Source organism: Acomys russatus, chromosome 8 (genome assembly GCF_903995435.1).
Source record: "Acomys russatus chromosome 8, mAcoRus1.1, whole genome shotgun sequence".
NCBI lineage: Eukaryota > Metazoa > Chordata > Mammalia > Rodentia > Muridae > Acomys > Acomys russatus.
The window spans coordinates 17901018-17923797 of record NC_067144.1 but is presented as its reverse complement, the minus strand read 5'-3'; the positions used below and the strand labels follow the sequence as shown (position 1 = coordinate 17923797).

The 22780-nt window shown below is 47.8% G+C and overlaps 1 protein-coding gene across 2 annotated transcripts in view; it reads right to left on the bottom strand.

The window, feature by feature from the left end:
* The window catches only part of LOC127192637 (solute carrier family 12 member 8-like), a 72773-nt gene extending 50694 nt beyond the window's left edge, over positions 1–22079 (bottom strand). For both annotated transcript variants that reach the window (XM_051149827.1, XM_051149828.1), the window contains exons 1-3: positions 21956–22079; positions 4008–4095; positions 1969–2056 (exon numbers count right to left, since the gene is read on the bottom strand). In XM_051149827.1, coding sequence (XP_051005784.1) covers positions 1969–2056; positions 4008–4095; positions 21956–22025 — 246 coding nt within the window. In that variant the 5' untranslated portion in view covers positions 22026–22079. The remainder of the gene's footprint in view (positions 1–1968; positions 2057–4007; positions 4096–21955) is intronic.
* Between the last annotated feature and the right edge of the window lie 701 nt (positions 22080–22780).

Sequence of the window (22780 nt, the reverse complement as noted above, 5' to 3'; positions counted from 1 at the left end):
GTCTCGCCACGCACAGTCACTATTTGCTTTTCTTCATGGACCTTACAGCTGCCTATTTCAGGAAAATGTCTCTCGTGTGCCTTCTAAAAGCCTATGCTTCACTTTTCAGCCTAGCATGTGTAGGTATGTACATTCTACACACCACAGCCAAGCCTGGCTTAGCGGCTGCTGCCAACTACCTTTGCCTACTTGCCTCACTGTTCTAGATAGGTGGCCTTCCCAAGGAAGGGCCTTCTACCGGCACTGAGTGAGGACCTTCCACCCACAGAGGCTATGGAGACTGTAGCAGGCACCTCTGGAGCTGCTTTTGACCTGTGCTGTGGTCATGTGATACCATACTGTCCCATATTGTCACTCCACTGAGAAGAGACCCATGGAGGTCAAACTCCAGTTAAAACTGTGTGTGTGTGTGTGTGTGTGTGTGTGTGTGTGTGTGTGTATTTCCACTGAGAAGAGACCCATGGAGGTCAAACTCCAGTTAAAACCATGTGTGTGTGTGTGTGTGTGTGTGTGTTGTGTGAAAGTGTGTGTGTGAGTGATAGTGTATGTTTGTGAGAGTGTGTGTGTGTGTGTGTATGAATTTGTGTAAGAGTGTGTGTGTATGAAAGTTATATGAGAGAATATGTGTGTATGAAAGTGTGTCTGTGTGTGTGTGTGTGTGAGAGAGAGAGAAAGAGAGAGAGAGAGAGAGAGAGGGAGGGAGGGAGAGAGAGACTGTGTGTGTGTGTACATAACAGCGGAGAAACCTTCCCTGGAAGTGAACCTTGCAACCAAGAGTCTGAGATCTGAGATTTGGGGCACTGGGCCTGCACATGACCTGAGCTCTTCTCCACCTCAGCTCTTCTCCCTTCCCATCCTGCCTTTGTAGTGAAGTCATGACCTCTAGAAACAAATATCACCTGTGCTGGAGTCTACACACTCTAAAAAGAGACAGGCGGATGTGGAGACCAGAGTGGAGCCCATCTTTAGAAACAGGTTAATCTCCTGTGTTGTATCTGCCATCCCTAGCCTCCCTGTGATCAGCTCCACAGCAGAGAACAGAGCAGGGGTTCACAAAGAGACACCCCCTAACTGGCGACCATCCTTGGGAAATACTGGGGACTTCAGGGGCTGCTCTTCCTCTGTGAACTTGGGGCACCATTGGAGTTTTAGGGGATTTTTTTTTTTTTTTTAGAAAATCTTTTTCTTGTGCATGTCATTGGTGTCATGTGACCTCCAGTCTGTAAAGAAGCTATGGAACGCAAGGAATTCACTAATCTGGCCTAGTTTGTACAGAAACAAAAGATGTAACAGCCAAAGCAACCCAGAGTGGCTGAGATTCTCGAGAAAGCCTGCCTGCCTGCCTGCTTCCATGCCAGCCCTGCCCACTGGGCCATGTGCAGTGAGAAAACGCATTCCCATTTTCTGCCTTCCATCGCATGGGTCAAGGGATGGAACTTTAGGTCATCAGGCTTGGTAGAAAGAGCCTTAGCCTATCGAGCCATCTTGTGGACCCTCCTTCTTGTTTTTTGAGACAGGGTCTCTCACTGAGACCTGGACTCACTAAGTGCGCTAGGCTGGTTGACCAGAAAGCCCCAGAGATCCCCCTGTGTCCACTCCCCAGAGCTAGAATTGCAAGTGTGTCCTGATGCCCCTAGCATTTCCCATGAATCTCAGGGGTCAACTTAGGGCCTCATGCTTGCACAGGAAGCATTTTAACAACTGAGCTGCCTACCCCGCCCTTTACCGTGATGCTGGAATCTGACTGTCATCCTAAGGATCCATGAACAGATGCTGCACATTTTCCAAATGCCTGCCCACCCTCCCGCCCCCATCCCCACCCTGAGCCCCCACTCCCGCCAACCTCTGATTTGGTCCTGGGCTCAAGGCAATACAGATTCCCAGACAGCTACAAGGGGAGGCACTTGTGTGTTTGTGAAATAAGTAAGCCTGCAGGTTGAGCTCTTTGGGCAGCACAGACACACCTACCTTTTCAGCTATCAGGAAGTCAGAGCGGAGGGCGTCGCGGGTGCAGATGGCGCCAAGCAGGAAGGCGAAGATGATGTACAGAAACCACCTGCAAAACCCAAGAGAGAGAGAGAGAGCTGCCACCCAGCCCAGTGCCCACCCCACCAAGCATCAGTTTTCTTTCTATAAGAGCCTGTGTCATGAAAGAAGGCCAGTCGTGAAGCCGCAGAGCTTGCCTGGGAAGGTGCATTTTCATATTCTTTCCCCTCTAGCGTATTTATTACCCAAAAGAAACCAAAATAACAGCGTTTTTATTCTTATAGTAAAGAAGGGTGTTGAGATGGGGAAATTGGAAGCCCCGCTTCTAGGACTTGGCCAGGAATGACCTGCTGTCCCACAGCCCTTCCATCTTCCTCTAGCAGCAGAAAAATTACTCAATCATCTCTTGAGCCTCTGGTCTCTAGACCCCCAGTACATTAAGACAATATACTCAATGGCACTGTTACAAACAGGACAAAAGTCAAATGGCATAAGCTAGTGTCAGCTGTGAAGAGGCAACCTCCACTGAGAAAATGCCTCTGTAAGATTGGCCTGTGTAGGGGGGCCCACTGTGGGCAGTGCCAGCCCTAGGCAGGTGCTCCTGGGTTGTGTAAGAAAGCAGGCTGAGCAAGCCACAAGGAGCAAGCCGGTGAGCAGTATTCCTCCATCCATCAGTTCTGTTTCAGCTCCTGCCGCCAACCCGACTTTCCTCCATGGCTAACCATAAACTGTAAGCTGAAATAAACCCTTTCCCCACAAGGTCATAGTGTTTTTTTTTAAATCACAGCAACAGAAAGCAAGCTAATACACAGAGGGGAGAAATAAAAGGCAGAGCCACAGCCACCAAGCTGCCCTGTGTGCCTGAGTAAGAGCATGACCCTGAGGCCCGCCTGTCCCTATCTGGAGGAACGACAAGGCTCCTCTGACTTCCAGCTCTGTCTACAGCAGGGCAGGACACTCATGTGGAACCTTTTTTCTCTTCCTCCCCCACACTCAACTGTTCCTGTTCTTTTTATTTTCTTCCTAATGTGTGGCCGGGCGCTCTGGGCCTGGCTGGTAGCAATGGAGTCACGGCAGTAAGCTTTTGCGAGCAGATATTTTAACACTTTCCATACTGTAGTTAAAATAGCGTAGGCACGGTCTGCTCCTCAAGTCAGGGCTCTGCCTATGACCTTACTGCATTTCCACACTTATCCAATGAAGGCAGAGATGCACCCCACTCCCACCCACCCACCCCACACCCTGCCCACTGGACAAGGGGCTCTATAACAGCTCTAGGGCTATATCAGTCTGCTGAGGAGAGCAGCACAATGGAAACTAAAACCCCCAAAACTAGCAACCCTGGGGGAGGGGAGGGGCAGAGGAGGGGAGGGGCAGAGGAGGGGAGGGGGAGGGTCTCTGAGCTTCTTCTCCTCCTCGCCTGCCTGCTCCTCGCCTGCCATGTAGCAGCTCCCTCCATCCATAAGGTGCACATATTACATATAGACACACTCACACCCCCATACACACTCACATTTACACACACAGGCTTGCACACACACACATTTCTTTTAGAGAGCTAAGAAAGCTGTCAAATGGAATGTACATGCTAGTTTGCAATTGCAACTTGCTCCATCTCCACGGTCCCACCATGACCCTGGGAACTCAGTGGTTAAGGGAAGGAAGGAAGGAAGGAAGGAAGGAAGGAAGGAAGGAAGGAAGAGTCCCTACGTTAAAAAAAAAAATGAGGCTGAAGAAGAGGCATGGTGGCTGATAGGGTCGGGTAAGGAAATGATTTAGTTTGCATTCATGCCCCGCCCCTCCCCTACAGCATTCTCAGGCAGGGGGTGGGAAAGGCAGTGTGTCTGAACCCACCAGACGTGCATTTTCCAGCCCACCGAGTGTAAAAAGGAGGATTGGAATATGAAATAGGTTGATCACAGCCAGGGCCCAGTCAGAACAAAAGGGACAGTCCCCTCTTCTGCCTGCGGGTTTTCTCTCCCATTCTCCAGCTCAGACTGATTGCTAAGAGGGGAACTTACGAGATGCCCACAGCTGCCAGGGAGCCAAGGGGTATGCTGGCAGCAGGCTCCCTCAGGTCTCCTCCCATGTTGAAGCCAGCCATGACTCCTGAAAGACACAGAGACAAGGGATGGAGTGAGGCAGGGTACTCGGTGAATCAAACAGCTCTCCCCAGGGTGGGCCCTTCCTCTCCTCTGTGCCCTTTCCTGGAAGCTGCCATCTCTACAGCAGTGCAAGCAGGCCGTCTCTCCATCTCCCCTGGCAACTGAGGAGGCATCTGCAGGGCAGTGAAAGGGACCTTTGTGGCTTGTGTGCTCAGGAGAAAATCCTTCCCAGCTACAAAAGCATCTTATCACTCGGTTGAAAGGTTGAAAGTATTGAGGACAAGGGAGATGTGCTCCAAGCTACACACAGGCCCTGATGCCCCACGCTGAGCTCCACCTGCTTTGCTGGGACAGTGCCCAAAGTGGTTCAGCAGGAGCAAAGGGCCCACAGATACCTTCTGCTGCCACTAGTTTACCGAGAGCTCAAGAACTGGGGGTCGGTACCATCCAGCGTCAGGACCAGGTGCCACGTTCAGAGCTCCTGACCTACCAAAGGGCTCCAAATGACAAAAATCTGAGGCTGAATGCTGTGTCACTTTCCTTTATCTTATAACCTTCAGTCCTCAAGAACACCAGTGAAGCACATGACAGGCAAAGGCAGGTGGTTCGCTGTGAGTTTAAGGCCAACCTAGTCTACATGGCAAGTTCCAGGACAGCTGGGGCACATAGTGAAAGTCTATCTCAAGAAACTAGCCTCCCCCAACCCCCAAATAATGAAAATCAATTTTCCTATCATGGTGAGGGACCAATAGCACAGCTGGGAAGGAGGGAGATGTTTCCTCTCTCTAGATATACTCAACAGAACAAAGAATTTTTAAGTAGAATGAGGCCCCAGCCCATAAGTTACTCTATCAACTCAGTATGGTGGGAGATGTGGCCAGGAAACTCTGACACGGCTGGGAGAGATGGTTGCATGTGGAACAACATGGTGGTTTGAATAAAAATGGCCCCCATAGGCCCACAGGAGCAGCACTGTTAGGAGGTGTGGCCTTGTTGGAGGAAGTGCGTCACTATAGGGGTGGGCTTTGAGGTCTCAGACATTCAAGGCCAGGCTCTGTAGCTCATGGTTCTCTTCCTGCTGCCTGTGGATCCAGATGTAGAGCTCTCAGCTCCTTCTCCAGCACCATGTCTGCCTGCGTGCCGCCATGCTTCCCGCCATGATGATAATGGACTGAACCTCTGAAACTGTAAGCCAGCCCCAATTAAAGGTTTTCCTTTACAAGAGTCAGCATGGTCGTGTTGTCTCTTCACAGCCATAAAACCCTAACTAAGACAGAAGCGGCCCTGAAAGAGATTTTTGTAGACTTGAGGATGACATGGCTCTGGTACCATTATTATAGACTTATATTCAGCCTGCAGGGCTGGGTGAGAGGCTCGTGCGAATTTTCTTTTTATTTAACACTTACAACAACCACATCAGAAGGATGCAATTATTTTCTCATTTTATAGAGAAGTTCTTAAAGAAGTTGACTGAAACAGCCTAAGCCTCACAACCTAAAGCCGTTTGGTAAGCAACAAAGCCAGGCTCCATCCCTGGTCTGTCTGACACCAACAGTCACACTTCTAATGCCTCTGCTGCAGTGTTTTGGGGGAAGCCAGGGGAAGCAGAGTCAAGGAAAAGTTTGGGGCCAGAGAGCTACAGTGGGGCAACTCAAAAGAACCCCAAGTGTTGGACCAAGATGTGAGTGTACACACATTTTTGTCCCACTGAGTGCACCTCTGAGAGTGTATCCAAATACCTAAGGGTACCACACAGGGCAGTCTGTACTGCCAACCTGGCACAAGCTAAAGTCACCTGAGAAGAGGAAATATCAATCGAAGAATTGTCTCCATCAGATTGACCTGTGGACATGTCTATAAAGGATTGTCTTGATTGACGGCTTCTGAAGGAGGTCCTGGGCTATGTAACAAAGCTAGCAAGCAAGCCAGCAAGCCGCCATCCCCTTGCTCTTCAATTCAATTTCTCCTTCCAGGTTCCTACCAGGAAGTATAGCCAAATGTACTGGCTTGTTTTATGTCAACATGACACAAGCTATAGTCATCTGAGAGGAGGGGACCTCAAATAAGAAAATGCCTCCATAAGATCAAGCTATAGACAAGCTTGTAGGGCAGTTTTTTAAATCAGTGTCATGCTGGGGAGGGTCCAACCCATTGTGGGTGGTGCCATCCCTGGGCTGGTAGTCCCGAGTTCTATAAGGAAGCAGGCTGAGCAAGCCATTGAGGAGCAAGCCAGTAAGCAGCATGCCTTCATGGCCTCTGCATCAGCTCCTGCCTCCAGGTTCCTGCCCTGTTCGAGTTCCTGTCCTGACTTCCTTCGATGATGAACAGTGATGTGAAAATATAAGCCAAATAAACCCTTTCCTTCTCGGCTGGCTTTTTGGTCATGGTGTCTCATCACAGCAATAGGAACCCTAGCTAAGACATCAAATGAAGGCAGGCATGGTGGCTCACGCCTGTAATCCCAGCAGTCAGGTAGGTGGAGGCAGGCCGATCTCTGTGAGTTTGAGGCCAGCCTGGTCTACAAATCGAGGTCTAGGACAGCCGAGGCCACACGGAGAAACCCCGTCTTGGAAAAACCAAGCCAAACAACAGCAACAACAAAAAGGCGTTATCAGATGAACCCTTTCCTCCTCCTGTTTTCTTTTGGTCAGAATGTTTTATCAGAGCAATAGAAAAGCAAACTAGAGCAAGTGTGGATAAGGATGTAGCCAAAAGTGCTTATAAATGCTTGCTTAGAGCAGTGAAAATTACAAACTATCTCTTGTCTAAAACTAAAGGACTGGCTACATAAATGATGATGATCTGACTTTCAGTAAATACCAGGACTCAGATGCAGTGTGGGGCGGACTGTGACACCGAGAGGTAGGCGAAGCTATTGTTTAAAGAAGCTTAGCAGAAGCAGAACATACGGCACACTCCCATTGTTATCTGAGAAACAGAGAGAGATTGGGGAGAAGCAAGTGGCTCAGTCCATGAAGTGCTTGCCGCACAAAGAGTAGGGCCTGAGTTCAAGGCCCCAGTACCCACATTAAATAGGGAATGGTAGCATACACCTGCAATCTCAGCCTTGGGGAGGTCAACACAGGAGGATCCCTGGGGCTTGTGCCAGCCAATCTAGTCGAATCAGCAAGTCCACATTCAGTGAAACCTCGTATCAGAAAATAGGATGGAGAGTGACAGAAGAAGACACATAACATTGACCTCTGGCCTACACTCCTTCACACACACACACACATACACACACACGAGGGGGCTAGAATGTGTTTACAATGTTAATCCTATTATTTCTGCATGATGAGGAACAGACATTTTTTAAAAATTTTAATTATTTATATTTTCCCAGCTTTTTACAGCAATGATTTTTATCTTTTGTTTGTTTCAGACAGGGTCTTCTGCCCAGGCTGACCTTCAACTCTGTGTAGCAGAGGATTACAGGCGTGTGCGCTGCATCCAGTGTATGCAGTGCCGATGCTCCAATCCTGCCCCCCCATGCCCCCCCCCCCCCCGCTGGCATGGTACTGTCACCTACGCTCAGGACAAATTTCCAGTATGGGGGAAATAAGGTTGAAGATGGCATGGCAGCCATATTTTCTTCCTACTCATTCTCCTTTTCCTTAAAGGAACTATTAAGAGGGTGGTGACAGGGTTAATAAATACCTATATATGAAGAGAGAATACATCTACTCTAAGGCAAAACGTCTCCTGTTTGGGGCACAGAGATAATTTTTAAAAACAGCATGACAGGGATGGAAACAGTAGCTCTGAGAGGTTCTTAAGTAGTCTCAGTATATGGCCTGAGGACAGCCAGGCTGCCAGTGTGCACACTGCACCTCACAGGACGCCCTGAGGACAGCCAGGCTGCCAGTGTGCACACTGCACCTCACAGGATGCCCTGAGGACAGCCAGGCTGCCAGTGTGCACACTGCACCTCACAGGATGCCCTGAGGACAGCCAGGCTGCCAGTGTGCACACTGCACCTCACAGGATGCCCTGAGGACAGCCAGGCTGCCAGTGTGCACACTGCACCTCACAGGATGCCCTGCCCATGAACTGGGTAAGCACATCAATGTGTGCCTTTACCATCCCATCCATCAGGAAAACAGAAGTGACTAAGCTACAGCACAGGAGCCCACCGAGTGACCAAAGCTCACCAAATATGTGTTAGAGCCACAGTCGATAAACAAAGCCTGAATAAACACGAAACAATCCCGATGGAAGAAACATGCAAACTATGGCTGAGAGAATTTTGAAGAAAACACTAATTAGTAGCTCCAGATACATCCAAGAGGAATATTCTTCCTGAAAAATAAAATGTTGAGGAAAAAAATTCCAACAAGGAAGAATAACTGGAAGTTAAGATGTGATCACAAAAGCTAAAAACCACCATGGATCTGGGCTGGTGAGATGGTTCCAGGGGTAAAGGCCCTTGCCACCAAGTTTGAGAGCCTGAGTTTGATTCCTGAGATCCACATAGTGGAACGCATGATAGATAGATAGATAGATAGATAGATAGATAGATAGATAGATAGATAGATAATTGATGGATGGATAGATAATTGATGGATGGATAGATGTAATGATAAATTTTAAATGCCATAGATTTGAAATAAGTGTAGTCCCAAGCATGTAGATAGACATATAAAAGGGTAGAAAAGTTCAGGAAATCAAAGAGAAACCATAAAATTATAGTAGCCAGAGAGTCCTCAATCCCACTACAATCCAGCACAAAAAATGGGAGAAATCCATACGTAAGTACGCCACTATTCGATTACAAGAGAAATCCAAGCGCTGCCAGGGATTTAAAACTGAACATTAACAGGAGAACAAACAGCAGAGCAGCACCAGGCTTCTCAGAAGCCACACCAAGTGCTAAAAACACTGATTGTGAAACTTGTAAGGCAGACTGTTTGTAAACTAGGATTTTAGCCAGATTATCAATTGACTGAAAGTGAAGTTAAGCGGACAAAAGCTCAGAAACCTTAACTTCCCGTATCATTTCTGAGAAAGCAGTTAAGGTATGCACTCTAGCAAAACAAAAATCTCACCCCCAAAGGGGGAAAAAAAAAAGCAGTGCTAATAACTCAGGATTAAAATGAAAGTCCAGTATAAGAGGTTGACAACAGAAAAAGGAGCAGAGACCAGGTATCTTTTTTTTTTTTCCCGAGACAGGGTTTCTCTGTGCAGCCTTGGCGATCCTGGACTCACTGTGCAGACCAGGCTGGCCTTGAACTCACAGAGATCAGCCTGCCTCTGCCTCCCGAGTGCTGGGATTAAAGGCGTGTGCCACCACGCCCAGCTTGAAGAGCAGAGACCAAAGCAGAAGGACAGAGGTCCTTCCTGGGTGGGAAATGGATGAAGCAATATGGACAGCGCATGGACACACGCAATGGCTTTAAGGGATGTGTTGACTGCTTGTATGGCTGCAGGAAAAGAGCAAGGTTATTGAAAACTCAGGAAAAGTGAACAAAAAAGCCTGAATATGGAGTAAACTGAGATGTGGCATGAAGCCAGGCGCACGCCTTTAATCCCAGCACTTGAGGTGGCAGAGGCAGGTAGATCTCTGTGAGTTCAAGGCCAGCCTGGTCTACAAAGAGAGTCCAGGACAGCCAAGGCTACAGAGGGAAACGCTGTCTCAAAAAAAAAAAAAAAAAAAAAAAAAAAAAAAAAGATGTGACATGATTGTAACTAATTAGAGGTGAGAAGGAACATGTCCGAAGTGCAGGGGATATAAAATTCCAGCCACTAACTTTTTCTTTAGCAAACAGCTCACAGATAGTCACAGGCACCTGCCTGCTCATTGGGTTTTAACCATTGAAACTGAAGACAGAGAGAACACCATAATTACTAAGCAGAACATGAATATCATATTCTTTGGCGGTGTAAAAGTCAGGCTACAAGTGAGATGGCTCAGGCGGGGGTGGGGCTTGGGCGGGGGGGGGCAGTTTTGGGGGGAAGGTTGGAGGTAAGAGACTTGATAGACAACCATGGCAATTGAGTTGGATCTCCAAAACCCAAGCAAAGGTGGAAGGAGAAAACTGATTCCACAGAGCTGTCCCCTGACCTCCCGTGCATGCTGTGGCATGTGTGTCCCCACCTCCTTAATAATAAATAAAATAACGCTTATAAATAAGATAAAGGAGGAACAGCAAAAAAATCACTAAAGTCACCACAGTGATATAGAAAACAAAACCTAAGTCTCATTCAGAAAGAGCCAGTGGTTATAATAGCCTAAGCATCAACAAGTCCATGAGAAAGTTTGAAAGGTAACTCATGTACACATTCAGCCACTGAGGCAGATAAGGGAGAGGCCAGAAAAATACTAATATAACAGGTGAAATAAATTGTAACTAAATTTACATTGTATCTTGTCATCAGAAAGTTGTATTTCTAAATGTTTACTAGAAAAGGCTCACAGCTTAAGAGCATCAGCTGCTCTTCTAGAGGACTTACGTTCAGTTCCCAGAACCCACCTCGGTGACTCAGAGCCGTCAGTGACTCCAGTCCCAGATGCCCTCTTCTGGCCTCCAAGGGAACTGCATGCAGAGTCACATGCACGTAAAACACTCATGTATATAACATAAGAGAAGAGAAATCTCCTGTAATATGGAGCAGTCCATTTTCACAGTTCCAATGACTGTTCATTCATAACCATAACACAGGAAAACGTTTGGCATTTGGCAGAGTGTGTGTGGGGTGACACTTTTATTCACTGAAAGTTTAATTATACATGAGATTTGATCTACTCACTAAAAATAATGGATTTATTATAGATTTTCTGATCTTGCCCTAAATTCTAAAATATAAAGGGGCTATACAGATTCCTTTAAAAGGACAGTAGGGCTAGAGAGATGGCTCAGCAGATAAGCACATTGTCTGCTCTTCTAGAGGTCCAGGGTGGCTTGCAACCATCTATACTGGAACTTGATGCCCTCTTCTGGCATGCAGATAGAGCACTCATGTATAAAATAAATAAATAAAATCTTTTTAAAAATGAGGACAGGCTGGGCATGGTGACACACACCTTTAATCTCAGCAGAGGCAGGCCGATCTCTGTGAGTTTGAGGCCAGCCTGGTCTACAAAGTGAGTTCAGGACAGCCAAGACTACACAGAGAAACCCTGTCTTGAAAAATCAAAATAAAATGAAAGAAAGAAAAAAGAAAAAAAAACCCAACCCAGTTAAAAATAAGGACAGTAATTAAAGTATTCCTTATAAGGATTTTACATATTATATATACATATATATATATATACACACACACACATATATATAAAATGACAAAAGAAAACAAAAAACTCAAAGCAACCCAGAGACTGTCAGTTTCCTAAACAAAAGAAGGAATGAAGAGATGTAAACTAAACTTGATAACACATTTAAGTACTTAAAGTTATCAAGATAATCAAATAATTAATAAAACTTTATCAAAATTGGGGAGGTGAGTAGTGGGTCATGTAGCTTACATAAATTCATATTCCCTAGCATGAAGTTAGTGTCTAAAGTCTGACTTTGATTAATAAAGTTACAGGCACAACAATATGTTTTGTAAAACACGGCTCCAAAAACGCCAAACATATATATAAATGTTGCCTCTGTGAAGAGGTATTTGGGGGAGTCAGAGGAGAGCTGGGAGCCTATAGCTTTATAAACACCAGTGGCTTACATATACATACACGGATATATATATTCATATACATGGTTCAATCACATGCAGGTATTATTGCCTCCTGGGACCAAGTCATGTTGTGAGGTTGAGCCTGAGAGCCGAGGCCCTATTGCCTGCTGCCAGAACAATCTGCTGTCAAGGGCTGTATTTCCCATACTGAGGCTCCATCTCTAATACCTCACTTTTCATGGCCCTCCTAAACCCGGACTCATTGGCAAGGTCCTCACGCATCACCCGGTCGACTGGCTGCTGTGCCTCACTGGTCACCATGCTTCCTCCTTCCTTGGCAAGAGCTCCCGTTCTGCCCGCAAGTCCCCAGCATGGCGGGTCATCCACCCAGCTTTGGGAAACTGTCCGCTGTTCTATTCCTGCCCAGGTATACTTCCTGTGACTTGTCCTGTTGTTTTCACAACATCCTCCAGATAGCCGATGGAAGTTAATGCCTGGGGGGTCAGGAGCATCAGGATCCCAAAGAAAGTGACTGCTCTGTGTTTGCTCTCTCTTAGTTCCAGACAGGTTCTATATCAACAGCAAATGCCCACTGGTCCTGGGGTGGGGTGGGAGTGGCGGGGCGGGGGGGGGAGGGCTGGTCCCCTGCTCAGTGGGAAGAGAAAGGAGTGGCACTCACCTAGCAGACAAGAATGAGGCAGACCCAGAAGATGACGTCCCAGAAGGTAAGTGTGGGGTGATGCCTGACGGGCACAGGGGTGAACATGGACAGGCACACGTGGCTTCTACTTCCGGAACGCCATATCACTGAACAGTTCCTAGGCTACTGTCCTTTGGCTCTACTGAACTATACGTGTCTTGCTTGGTGACTAGATCTACGGAACTTGTTTTGATTGGGATGGGATGGGGGAGAAACATGCATCCTTGTCAAGCGTTCAGAGTCTTCACTTCCTCCTTCCAGTGCAGTTGGAGACCTTATCGTAAATGCCCGAGCTAGACCAAGGCTTGGTGCGGAACAGGGCTCACATGCAGAATGTTAGGAGCCAGGCATCTTACAAATATCACACTCTTTAAAGCTCCAGAGCTAGCTACATGCCCCAGTGCATGCCTGTAATCCCAGAATTTAGGAGGCTAATTCAGAAGGAACAGAGTTTGAGGCCAGCCTTGGCTACATAGTGGGACCCTGTCTCAAAAGAGGGAAAACCTTGACTAAACAAGATTGCGAGTTTGTCTTGCTGGGTAGACCAGTGTCCATAATATGCCGCTAGTTACTCTGAGAACAAAAATACATGCAAGTATTTCCTAAAACTTACTTGACATTAAACATGTAAACAAACAAACAAACAAAACTTTGTTCATTATTAGGGTCCTCAAACAGCATTTTGGGGGCTGGAGAGATGGCTCAGAGGCTAAGAGCAGTGGCTGCTCTTCCAAAGGTCATGAGTTCAATTCCCAGAAACCACATGATGGCTCACAACCATTTCTAGTGAGATCTAGCGTCCTCTTCTGGAATTCAGGCACACATGTAGGCAGAATACTGTATACATAATAAATAAATCAATCTTTTTTAAAAAGCATTTTGGAGAAAGCTAGACATTCATTAGCTACTGTCATTGGCCCTCACACTTTTTGTGGCAGGCCTCTTAAAAACACATTAAATGGCTGTTTAGAATCAATAATTCTTAACCTGGCAGGCATCTCAAATCTAACCAAGTTTTGTTTTCTATGTAAGGACATTGGGACCCAGAGGGGAGCACCTTGTCTCAAGTTTTCCAGCTAACTGCTGACCCTGATCTGCAAGCATGCGGGTCCCAAGAGTGGGGTCCTCCCCACAGGCCACAACCAACCTCTTTTTAACACCTTGACTTCCCTAGATTGTCCTCTCTAAAACAGAAGAACCACATGATTAATTGGGGCTCTGGCCCCTCACAAGAGCAAGGTATCATTGTGATTGGCAGCACACACTGGATTCCTCACAGGCCTGCCAGCCCCCAGTAATCTCCGCCCGATGGGCATCTGGATCTTCCTCTCCTTGTGGGTTTTTTAAAATTACTTTATTTTTTATTATACGTATATGTATGTACCTTTGTGTGGGAGTGTACACATGAGTACAGCGTCCTTGGATACTAGAAGAGGGTGTTGGGTCCTCTGGAGCTGGAGTCACAGGCGGTCGTGAGCTGCCCCATGTGGATGCTGGGAATTGAACTTGCTTCCTCTGCAAGAGGAGTACAAGCCCTTATCTGTCGACCCATCTCTCCAGCCCCCCTTGTGGGTTTTACTGTCAGCAGTAAGAAGCAGTTCATCACTTTACGCCAACCACATTTTCTCCTGTATCAGGGTGATGACACAGTTGGTACTTTGCTACAATGTGCCTAGGGACGCTTAGTTCCTGCACACAAGTCCTAACGGCCCTTTGGGAAGTCTTGGTCCTCTTGGCTTTGACAGACAAGTATGACGGCGTTTAGCTGGTGAGGCTTAGGGCTGTAGCTCCATTCAGCACCAGCATTACCAAGATCCATTGGTCTATGGTGAAGAGAGGGTGCATAGGCAGAGCCGTGCTCCTCATAGCTGGTCTCACAGCAGACCCGGATGGCCAGGAGAAGAGCTCATTCCTTCCACATCTCAAAAAATAATACCATGTGTAAAAAAATAAAAGTGTAAGTGTCAGTGGACCACAGACTAAGCCGGACTCAGGACCCACTCCCTCCCTCCCCACCCCGAGTTCATCACAGCACCAACAGCCCAAAGCCTTCACAGCTGCCACTTGACAATACTTTCCAACTCAACTTTCTTTTCTGTTCTTGAGCACGAAGAGCAATAAAGCGGTGTGGGAGCAAGTGTGGGCTTTTGCTCTATGCTTCCCTGGTCCCTGCAGGTTCACTAAGGGGACACTTATCACTTCTTCATCAAGGAATGCCCAGGCTTCCTCCTAGGGACTTTCCAGCTGGATCCTCATACACTCCGTTTTGTTTCTTGAGCCACACAGCCCACTCTTCTTCCTTTCTATGGTTTCCTAAGTTTAATCTTCTTTTAAAGAGAAGACTATAAACACCTTAAAGTGCTTCATCTTGTCATTTCCTCATCCATACATCAGAATAGCTCCTTTCAGGGCTGTGGCCAAGGCAGAGGAAGGTTTATAAGGTGCCCAGTACGGTCCTCGGCACCTAGCAGGAGTGATGCCAAAATCCATCCACAAAAGTTGGGCTCCACCCAAGAAAAATGGTCTGAGGCAGGAGGATCAAGAGCTTGAAGCCAGCCTCAACTATACCACAAGTTCCAGACCAGCTTGGGTGACATAGTTTTTAAAGACCTGGTCTGTCTCCCCTTCCCTTCCTCCTGCTTTCTTTGTTTTTGTTTTTTTGTTTGTTTGTTTGTTTGTTGGTTGGTTTTGGTTTTGGTTTTGGTTTTTCAAGACAGGGTTTCTCTGTGTAGCCTTGGCTGTCCTGGCCTCCCTTCGTAGACCAGGCTGGCCTCGAACTCACAGAGATCCACCTGCCTCTGCCTCCTGAGTGCTGGGGTTAAAGCCATGCGCCACCATGCCCGGCTTCATCCTGATTTCCTAACCCCGCCTCCTGGCCCACGCTGGCTCACTGCCGGGTCAGCCACGATGTTCCTGCAGAATATGTAACCCTTTTCTTCTTGGAGACAGAATTCATCAGCCCGCCATCTCCTCACAGCTGCAAGAGTGCTGCTGGGGAAAGGCAGCATCGGACAGGGCCTCACAAAGGCCAAGGCTCAAGCGAGGCTCGCTGTCATCTGCACAGGAAAGCCCCAGACACCACAGGCCCTCTCCTCTAGACCCCTCTCTTCCATGCGTGGGAAGCAATGAGGTCGAGCGCTTACCATCAGGGACAACGACCGTAGCCCTCAAGCAAAGGTAATAGGCTTGAAGCCTAAACTTTAAAATGGGTATAGATATAGGGGATTTTGAATATGAGATTAGAGCAGGGGTTTTAGCAGGAGCTTGTGCAAATGAGAGACGTCTGGAGGCAAGGAAGGCCTTGCTGACTCCACAGGAGGCGCCACAGAATTCCTCCAAAGGTTCATGCATTGGAAATTGAAGTGAAAAGCTTGTGTTAGTGGAACATGCTGTTGGCCATCTATCATCCCAGCGTTCAGAGAACAGAGGCAGGAAGATCAGCTAGTTAGCAAGTTCCAGGTGGAGGGACCCGAGCCAGCTCGAGCGTGGTGAGTGAGCATGGCTCTCCTGGGCCTTGCCCTTCTCCCCGATCCCCTCTGCCTTGCTCAGAACTGTTAGATTGTGTTCCTAAAGCTAGCCACCAAGGTCCAGGCCTTTATTTGGGCACTATGTTCTTGAACTTTTCAGTCTCCAGAATCACAAGTCAAATAAGCGTCTACTCTTTATAAATCATCCAGTCTCAGGCATTTTGTGACTAAGATAACGGATCTGTTTCTCATAGAACCAGGGAGGGTTGAAATGAGAGGCTGTATATGAAGAGATCAGCAGTGTTTCACATAGTAACCTATGACAATAACAATTTATATATATACATGTACATATATATACTTATAATAGTTTTGATGAAATTATAACATCTATAAAAACTTTAACCAAGTGTTTATAATAGTAACAGAGCTTTCTCTTTTCTCCTTTTCCTGCCCACAACTCCATCAGAACGAAGTAGGATCTGCCCCATCTTTCCTTGGTCCTCTCTAATCCTTAAACCTGGAGTCTCCCCTCTAGCCCAGCAGGTGTTTGCCTTCATTCATAACAAGCTCAGTGTGATGAGGGAAGGGGGGATAGCTTGCTGGGGTGTGGCGGGCGTCAGTAGAGTCAACACTGACTCCCTGGGTCAGGGAGGAGAGCAGTGGGGTGAGGGCTTAGGTCCTGCAGACAGCCAGCTTCCCAAGGCCCACGTGTGTAAACAGGAAGTCATGTTCAAAAGCCAAGAGCATCACAGAAACAGACCTTGACAAAGAAGATGGCTAGGACCATTCTGGTAAAAAGCTGTTGGTTTCCCACCAAGTTCTTTATGCTGGGTGTGGTCAAACCACAGCCCCAAGTGCTGGCTGTGCCAAAGAACCTCTTCTCCTTTCCAGTAAAAGTTTGGGATGTGAGGACAAGGGTTATGTGACTTCATACAACTGGTATTTTTCTCAGCTAGCTCTCCATCTTGAAGTGTGGTCCTGGGTTCCTGGGGCTGGTTGGTGGTGGTGGGGAGGGACAGGTGTGGTGTCCTGCCTCTGTAAGGCTATGTTTGGGACAACCTTGGAGGGAGGGATGTTTGTTTGGGGGTGGAGAGTTTGGTGGTACAGCTCTGAGAAGGAAAGTGCTTTGAGAAACAAAGCAAGGGCAGAATCTAGGCCAACCCCTATTTTCACCCCTGCAACCCCTACCACAGGGTGTGGTGGAGCCCAGCGTGGTGAGAACAGGAGGTCAAGGTTCACAAAAGCAATGGGGCCACCACACCTAATGCTGGGAGGCTCCTCAGAGGTCACCTCCCTGCTTGGATAAAGTCATGTAAGAGTTATGACTCTAGATGAAGCAAAAATGTTTATTCTTCAAAACTCCCCTCTCCACAGCCAAGAAGAGGATGGTTCGGGGAGGGAGCCCCAGCCATGACTCACTCACAGCTAATCCCTGGCAAATCTGTCACCATGGAAACTGCCAATCATCCACGCTTTTCATAGCTTAATCGAACATCTGCCAGGAAGAAACAAGCTGTGCGGATCACTCCCCCTGCCTCCATGTTTACTTTGGGGCCTCAGGTAAACAGAGCCGGGGTGGACAGCCTGGCCCCACTCTGGCTTCCTAATTACCTGTATGATCCGCACCAGGCCCTTCCCAATCTTTTCTGTACCCCTCCTCCCCAAGTTGGTTTAAAAAAAAAAAATTTCACACCAGAGCGTGTCAACCCCTCCTTCTGGTAAGGAGTAGGAAGGAGGTTCAGGAAAGCCTGGCCTCTAAGATGGTACAATGAAACCTGTGTTGAGGACAATCCATTCCAGTATTATAATTTTTCCATGTGAACTGTTACAACATGATACTTTCATAATAAAGCACAGAAAATAAATCTATGTCTACATGTTGGGGATGGGTACTCATTCAAGTATGGCCGGGGGGTGGGGGGGTGGGGGGGGCAGAGAGGGGAGGCTGGGGGGATGGGCAAGTGTGTACCATGGCACACAGAGGCAGATAGGGGACAATCTTCGAACATCGGTCTCAGTCATCACCTTTCCCCCTTGTTTGAGACAAGGTCTCTGCATAACACAGCCCAGCGGGCTTGACCCTTCTGTGCCCACTTCTCACCTCCCCGTAGGCACATGGCGCTGTAGATGCTTGCACCCCTGGGTCTGCCTTTTATGTGGGTTTCAGTGATGAGAACGCAGGTCACCGTGCTTGCTTGGCAAGCACTTTATGCAATGAGCCGTCTCCTCAGGCTCAGAAAATATGTCTTAACCAATATTCTTAGGTAGCTGCCTCAAAAGGAGTAGACACCCTTCCCGGAGCAGAAGTTTCAGTGTGTTTATCAAGAAGGAAAAGCAGCTGGGCGCCATGGCTCACACCTGTAATCCCAGCACTTGAGAGGCAGAGGTAGGAGAATATCTTTGAATTCAAGGCTAGCCTGGTCTACAAAGCAAGGCCAGGACAGCCAAGGCTATACAGAGAAACCCTATCTTGAAAAATAAATAAAAAATAAAAATAAAAAAAAAAAGGGAGGGGCTGAGGATGTAGCTCAGTGGTAGAGCACTTGACTACCATGTAGCAGGCAATGGGGTCCATTTCTAGCAATATGCGCGCGCACGCACACACACACACACACACACACACACACACACACACACACACACGAAAAGGTGGGAAGTTGAGTGGCTAGCCTGGCAACTAATCTCAAAGTTAATTCGGCTCAGCTCTGCCTGCCAAGTGGCAGTCTCAAGCTGCAGGCCACGGCTGAGCCTCACTACCCACCACACTCAGACCAGGGCACCGCTCCCCTGTCTTACTCACCAGCTGTGAGAACATCTGGACCACACTCCCAGGACAACCTCCTGGGGTCCCAACGAGAATGAGAACAACAGCATAGCAGCCACTGGGAGGCTTGCCTCCCGCCCAGGCACAATTGCTAGCCCGGCCTCTCTGGCCCAGGGTCTTCACCTGCTGGGAACTCCCTTCCAGGCCCAGGAAGCTCAGCTGGAGCCCCCTGACCACGGGTTCCTTAGTGCTCGGGAGAGGAGGGGTGGTGGGGGACAGGCTGGGCTGGTAAGCAGTTTCAGATGTTAATTTTCTTTTTTTCAGTTGTCTCCTTTTTCCACACGTTCTTTTCCTGTCCACTCAAGAAGCAGCTGACTTAGATTTGATTGACGGCTTTGGGGGGAGGGGAGAGGGGGAGGCATGCGTAGAATTCGTCCAACTACTGCTTGGGCTTGTTTCACCGTAGCCTAGGTCCTTATGATGTTTCACAGACTCAAAGAAGTGGAAAAGAATCGGGCATGATGGGCCAGAACAGGAACTACATAGTTTGTGGAGCCCAATCAGGTAAGATTATAGGAGTCCCTTGTTTTTAAAAAATCAGTAAAAAATTTTAGCAAAAGCAAAGCATTACATTAGGGGAGGCTGATCACACCCTAGAGCAGACTGCCTTGGGCAGGGCCCCCCCCATCTCGTTCCCATAGAAGATTGCCCCTAGGGAAAGATAGGCCACAAGTTCTGGAACAATGGAGACCAGGGACCCTCTCTCTGCTGTGCTGGTAGGGAACCAGAAAAAGGTTCTGGTCTGGGAAATGCTTAGACCCTAAATGCAGAGTTCCCAAGTTCAGCAGGTTTCTGGTCTCCCAATGCAGCTTAAAGGCAGCGTAACCATGGAGGCCCTGCAGACAGGATGTGCGGGACGTGGGAGAGGCTGGCTCTGTACACAGACGCACAACAAGACCACCTAACAGGCCTTGGCACTGGGTAAGAGCCCAAAAAGGTGGACTGGTGGGAGCAGGGCAAACCAGCATCTGCAATGACCGACGTGAGCTTAGGGTTATCCCTGAAGGGCTGGCCCTGAACTCTGAGTGTGAAGTGTCCCAGACAGTATACAGGCCACTGAAGAAATTATGGGATATGCTAGGAGAAGCCCGGGCTAGCAGGGTGAATGTGGGAGTCAACGGCTCTGTGGGTGACCACTAAATAAGGGGACTGGAAGAGATTAGGAGGAAAACAGGGCCGGGGAGGTGATTGGGTTGGTAAGTGTGCAACCAGGAGGACCTGAGGTGCGTCTCTACAGTCCGAATGATAAAGCCTGGCATGGTGGCATGTGCTTGCAAGCCCAGTAGTAGAGAGGCAGAGGCAGCCAAGTCCCTGGAGCTCACCAGCCAGCTAGCCTAACCAATTTGGCAAGTCCTAAGCTGGCAAGAGACCTTGTCTCAAAAACAAAACAAAACAAAAAAAAACAAACAAACAAACAAAAAAAAACCAAAATGGCTGGAATCTGAGGAGGTGACACCTGAGGTTGTCTCCTGGCCTCTGTATGCACCCCCACATCTACCCCCCACACACACACACAAATAGAATGAAAAAAAGAGAATGATGCTAGGAGTAGTTTGAGGAAGCCAAGCATCTAACAAGCAGACTGAGAAGAGAAACAAGCAAGCAGGGGAGAGTGGAGGGAAGGCCCTGGCGGTGTGTGACAGGCCTCGGAAGAAGAGAAAGCAGTGGCTGCTGCAAGGCCAACTAAACCAGGAAATCAGAAACGCTCGCTGCTTCGAAGGGAGGTCAGGAGGAAGTCACAGGATGACCACGGAAGGACCCAGTTCATTTGGGATGATGCTCAGAGTTCCGAAAGGAGAGTGCGGCAGAGTAGAGCAGGATGTGGGAAACGCAGACTGGGAGCCATCTTACTTTGGAAGGAAGGAGGACAAGAGGGCCTTACCAGAGAGGAGTGAGGGATTGGGGCAAGATGATTAGAGTGAAATGTTGCTTTCATTTTAGCAGTGCTAGTCAAGCATAACTCTGACTCGATGAGCTGTCAGTTTTCGATGAAACAGACTGAATACACTGGCGAAGCCACCAGCATGACCCAGAATGCATTGTTCATCCTGAAGTGTCCTCCTGCCCTTCATCGGCCCTCCCATCGAAGCCTCTCTCTCTCTCACACACACACACACACCTCCCCGAGCATCTGCCTGCCTTCTGTAAGCTAAAGCTTGCTTCTTCTAGAATATTATATAAATGGAGTTTAGGTTGGTTTACTCTTTAAAAAAAAAATTTTTTTTTTTTTGCATCTTCTTTTTTGTCTGACTTGCTCAGCATAATTATTTTGGGGCTCATATATAGTTGCTACATATATCATTAATTTCCTCCTTTTTATACTGTGTTTTTCCTGTTGTGTGGCTGAACCACAATTTATCAATTCACCTGTTGATGAGCATTTGAGCTATTTCCATTTGGGTACTATTCAAATTAAGCTACTTTAAATATTTTAAGTATTTTCTTTTTATTTTTAGTGTGTGTGTGTGTGTGTGTGTGTGTGTGTGTGTGTGTGTGTGTGTGTGTGTGTGTGATGAGTGTAGTGCCTACAGAGGTCAGAAGAGGGCGCCTGATCTCTTGGAATTGGGGTTCCAGGCAGTTGTGAACCATGTGGGAGCTGGGAACCAAATTCTCATCTTTTGCAAGAACGGTAGGTGCTATTGGCCATGGCGCCATCTCTCCAGCACAAGTTAAGCTGCTTTGAATTTCCACATACAAGTCTTCACACAGGCACATGCTTCCAGGTAACTAGAGGTGGGATAGCTGGGTATATGGAATGTTTAAAAAGCTGTCAAACTTGTCTAAAGTGGTGTGACCATTACATTCCCATGAGTTGTACGGGTGAGTTTGAATTTCTCCACATCCCTGCCAACACCTGTATGGAAGTCTCCTTCATGGCAGTCGGTCCCAGTAGCTTCTTTTCCTACCCTTCGCCCACTGGGTAAACAGTACTGAGTAAGGACATGGCACACGTGGGAAGCCGAGGACAGGAGACAGCTCACTCCAGATCGGCAACAGAGATGCCTTTCTGGTGTATCTTCTGTGCCCTGGAGACAGTCCTGCCCTGAGCATTTCCCATGAGCCACCTGTCACATGGGAGTGTCTCGCCTTCTTGGCCAGAGACCCACATGGGGGTAAGAGTTCTATAGTCTGTTTATGAGCGAGTAAACACATTGTTAAAATAATGGATTTTTAGTCAGAGCTAAGACCATCACCAAAGTCAGCTACAGCTCCCGAGAACGCACACAGGCCAGCTGTGATGCTGACCGAGAGTACCTACCTGTGGCTGCGGGGAAGAACACCCCAAACACAGTGAAGAAAGACTCCCCGGGGCTGTAGTCCGGCAGCATGTTGTTCAGTAGCAGTTCTGGGGAGTACCCGATAAAGCCATGTTCTGAAATGACAGGAAGGGATGCAAACGGAGCAGAGTGCCCAAGGCAAGAGCGGCAACACTCTCCGTAGCCCAGAACTCACTGCGTCGTCTGGGCTGCCCTCACATTCTTTTGCCTCAGCCTCCTGAGGTGCTTTGTAGATTTCAGAATGCCTACTGGGTCTTTTCAGTGAAGATATATTTATGTGATTGCTTTCGGTAAAACAAACTGATATTTGCAAATAACTTTGCTGATTGAAAACCTGCATGGATGTGTGTGTGTGTGTGTGTGTGTGTGTGTTTAATTTAAAAAAAGAAAAAGATTGAAAACCTGCATGAATGCGTGTGTATGTGTGTGTGTGTGTGTGTGTGTGTGTGTGTGTGTGTGTGTGTGTGTGTTTAATTAAAAAAAAAAAGAAAAAGAAAAAAGAAAGACAGAAAACCTCCATTGGTCCCTGGGAGCTAAAAAGTGAACTCTAATTGCCCTGAGTTGAACATCAAAGCTCCCCACAACCTGGCGACAGTCTGCCATGTCCCCTTCAGTCTTTCGCCCCTTCCCTCGAGAGCACCACAATGCCCACCCTGTGCCTTCACTGGGGTCACGTTCCCTGCCCTACTACCCATTGCTCTGAGTATTAATATTACACTCACTTTTATTTTATTTTATTTTTCCCCCTCCCCTCAGCTTCCCACACACTAGTGTTTGAGCCTAGGGCCCTGTGCATGCTAATCTGC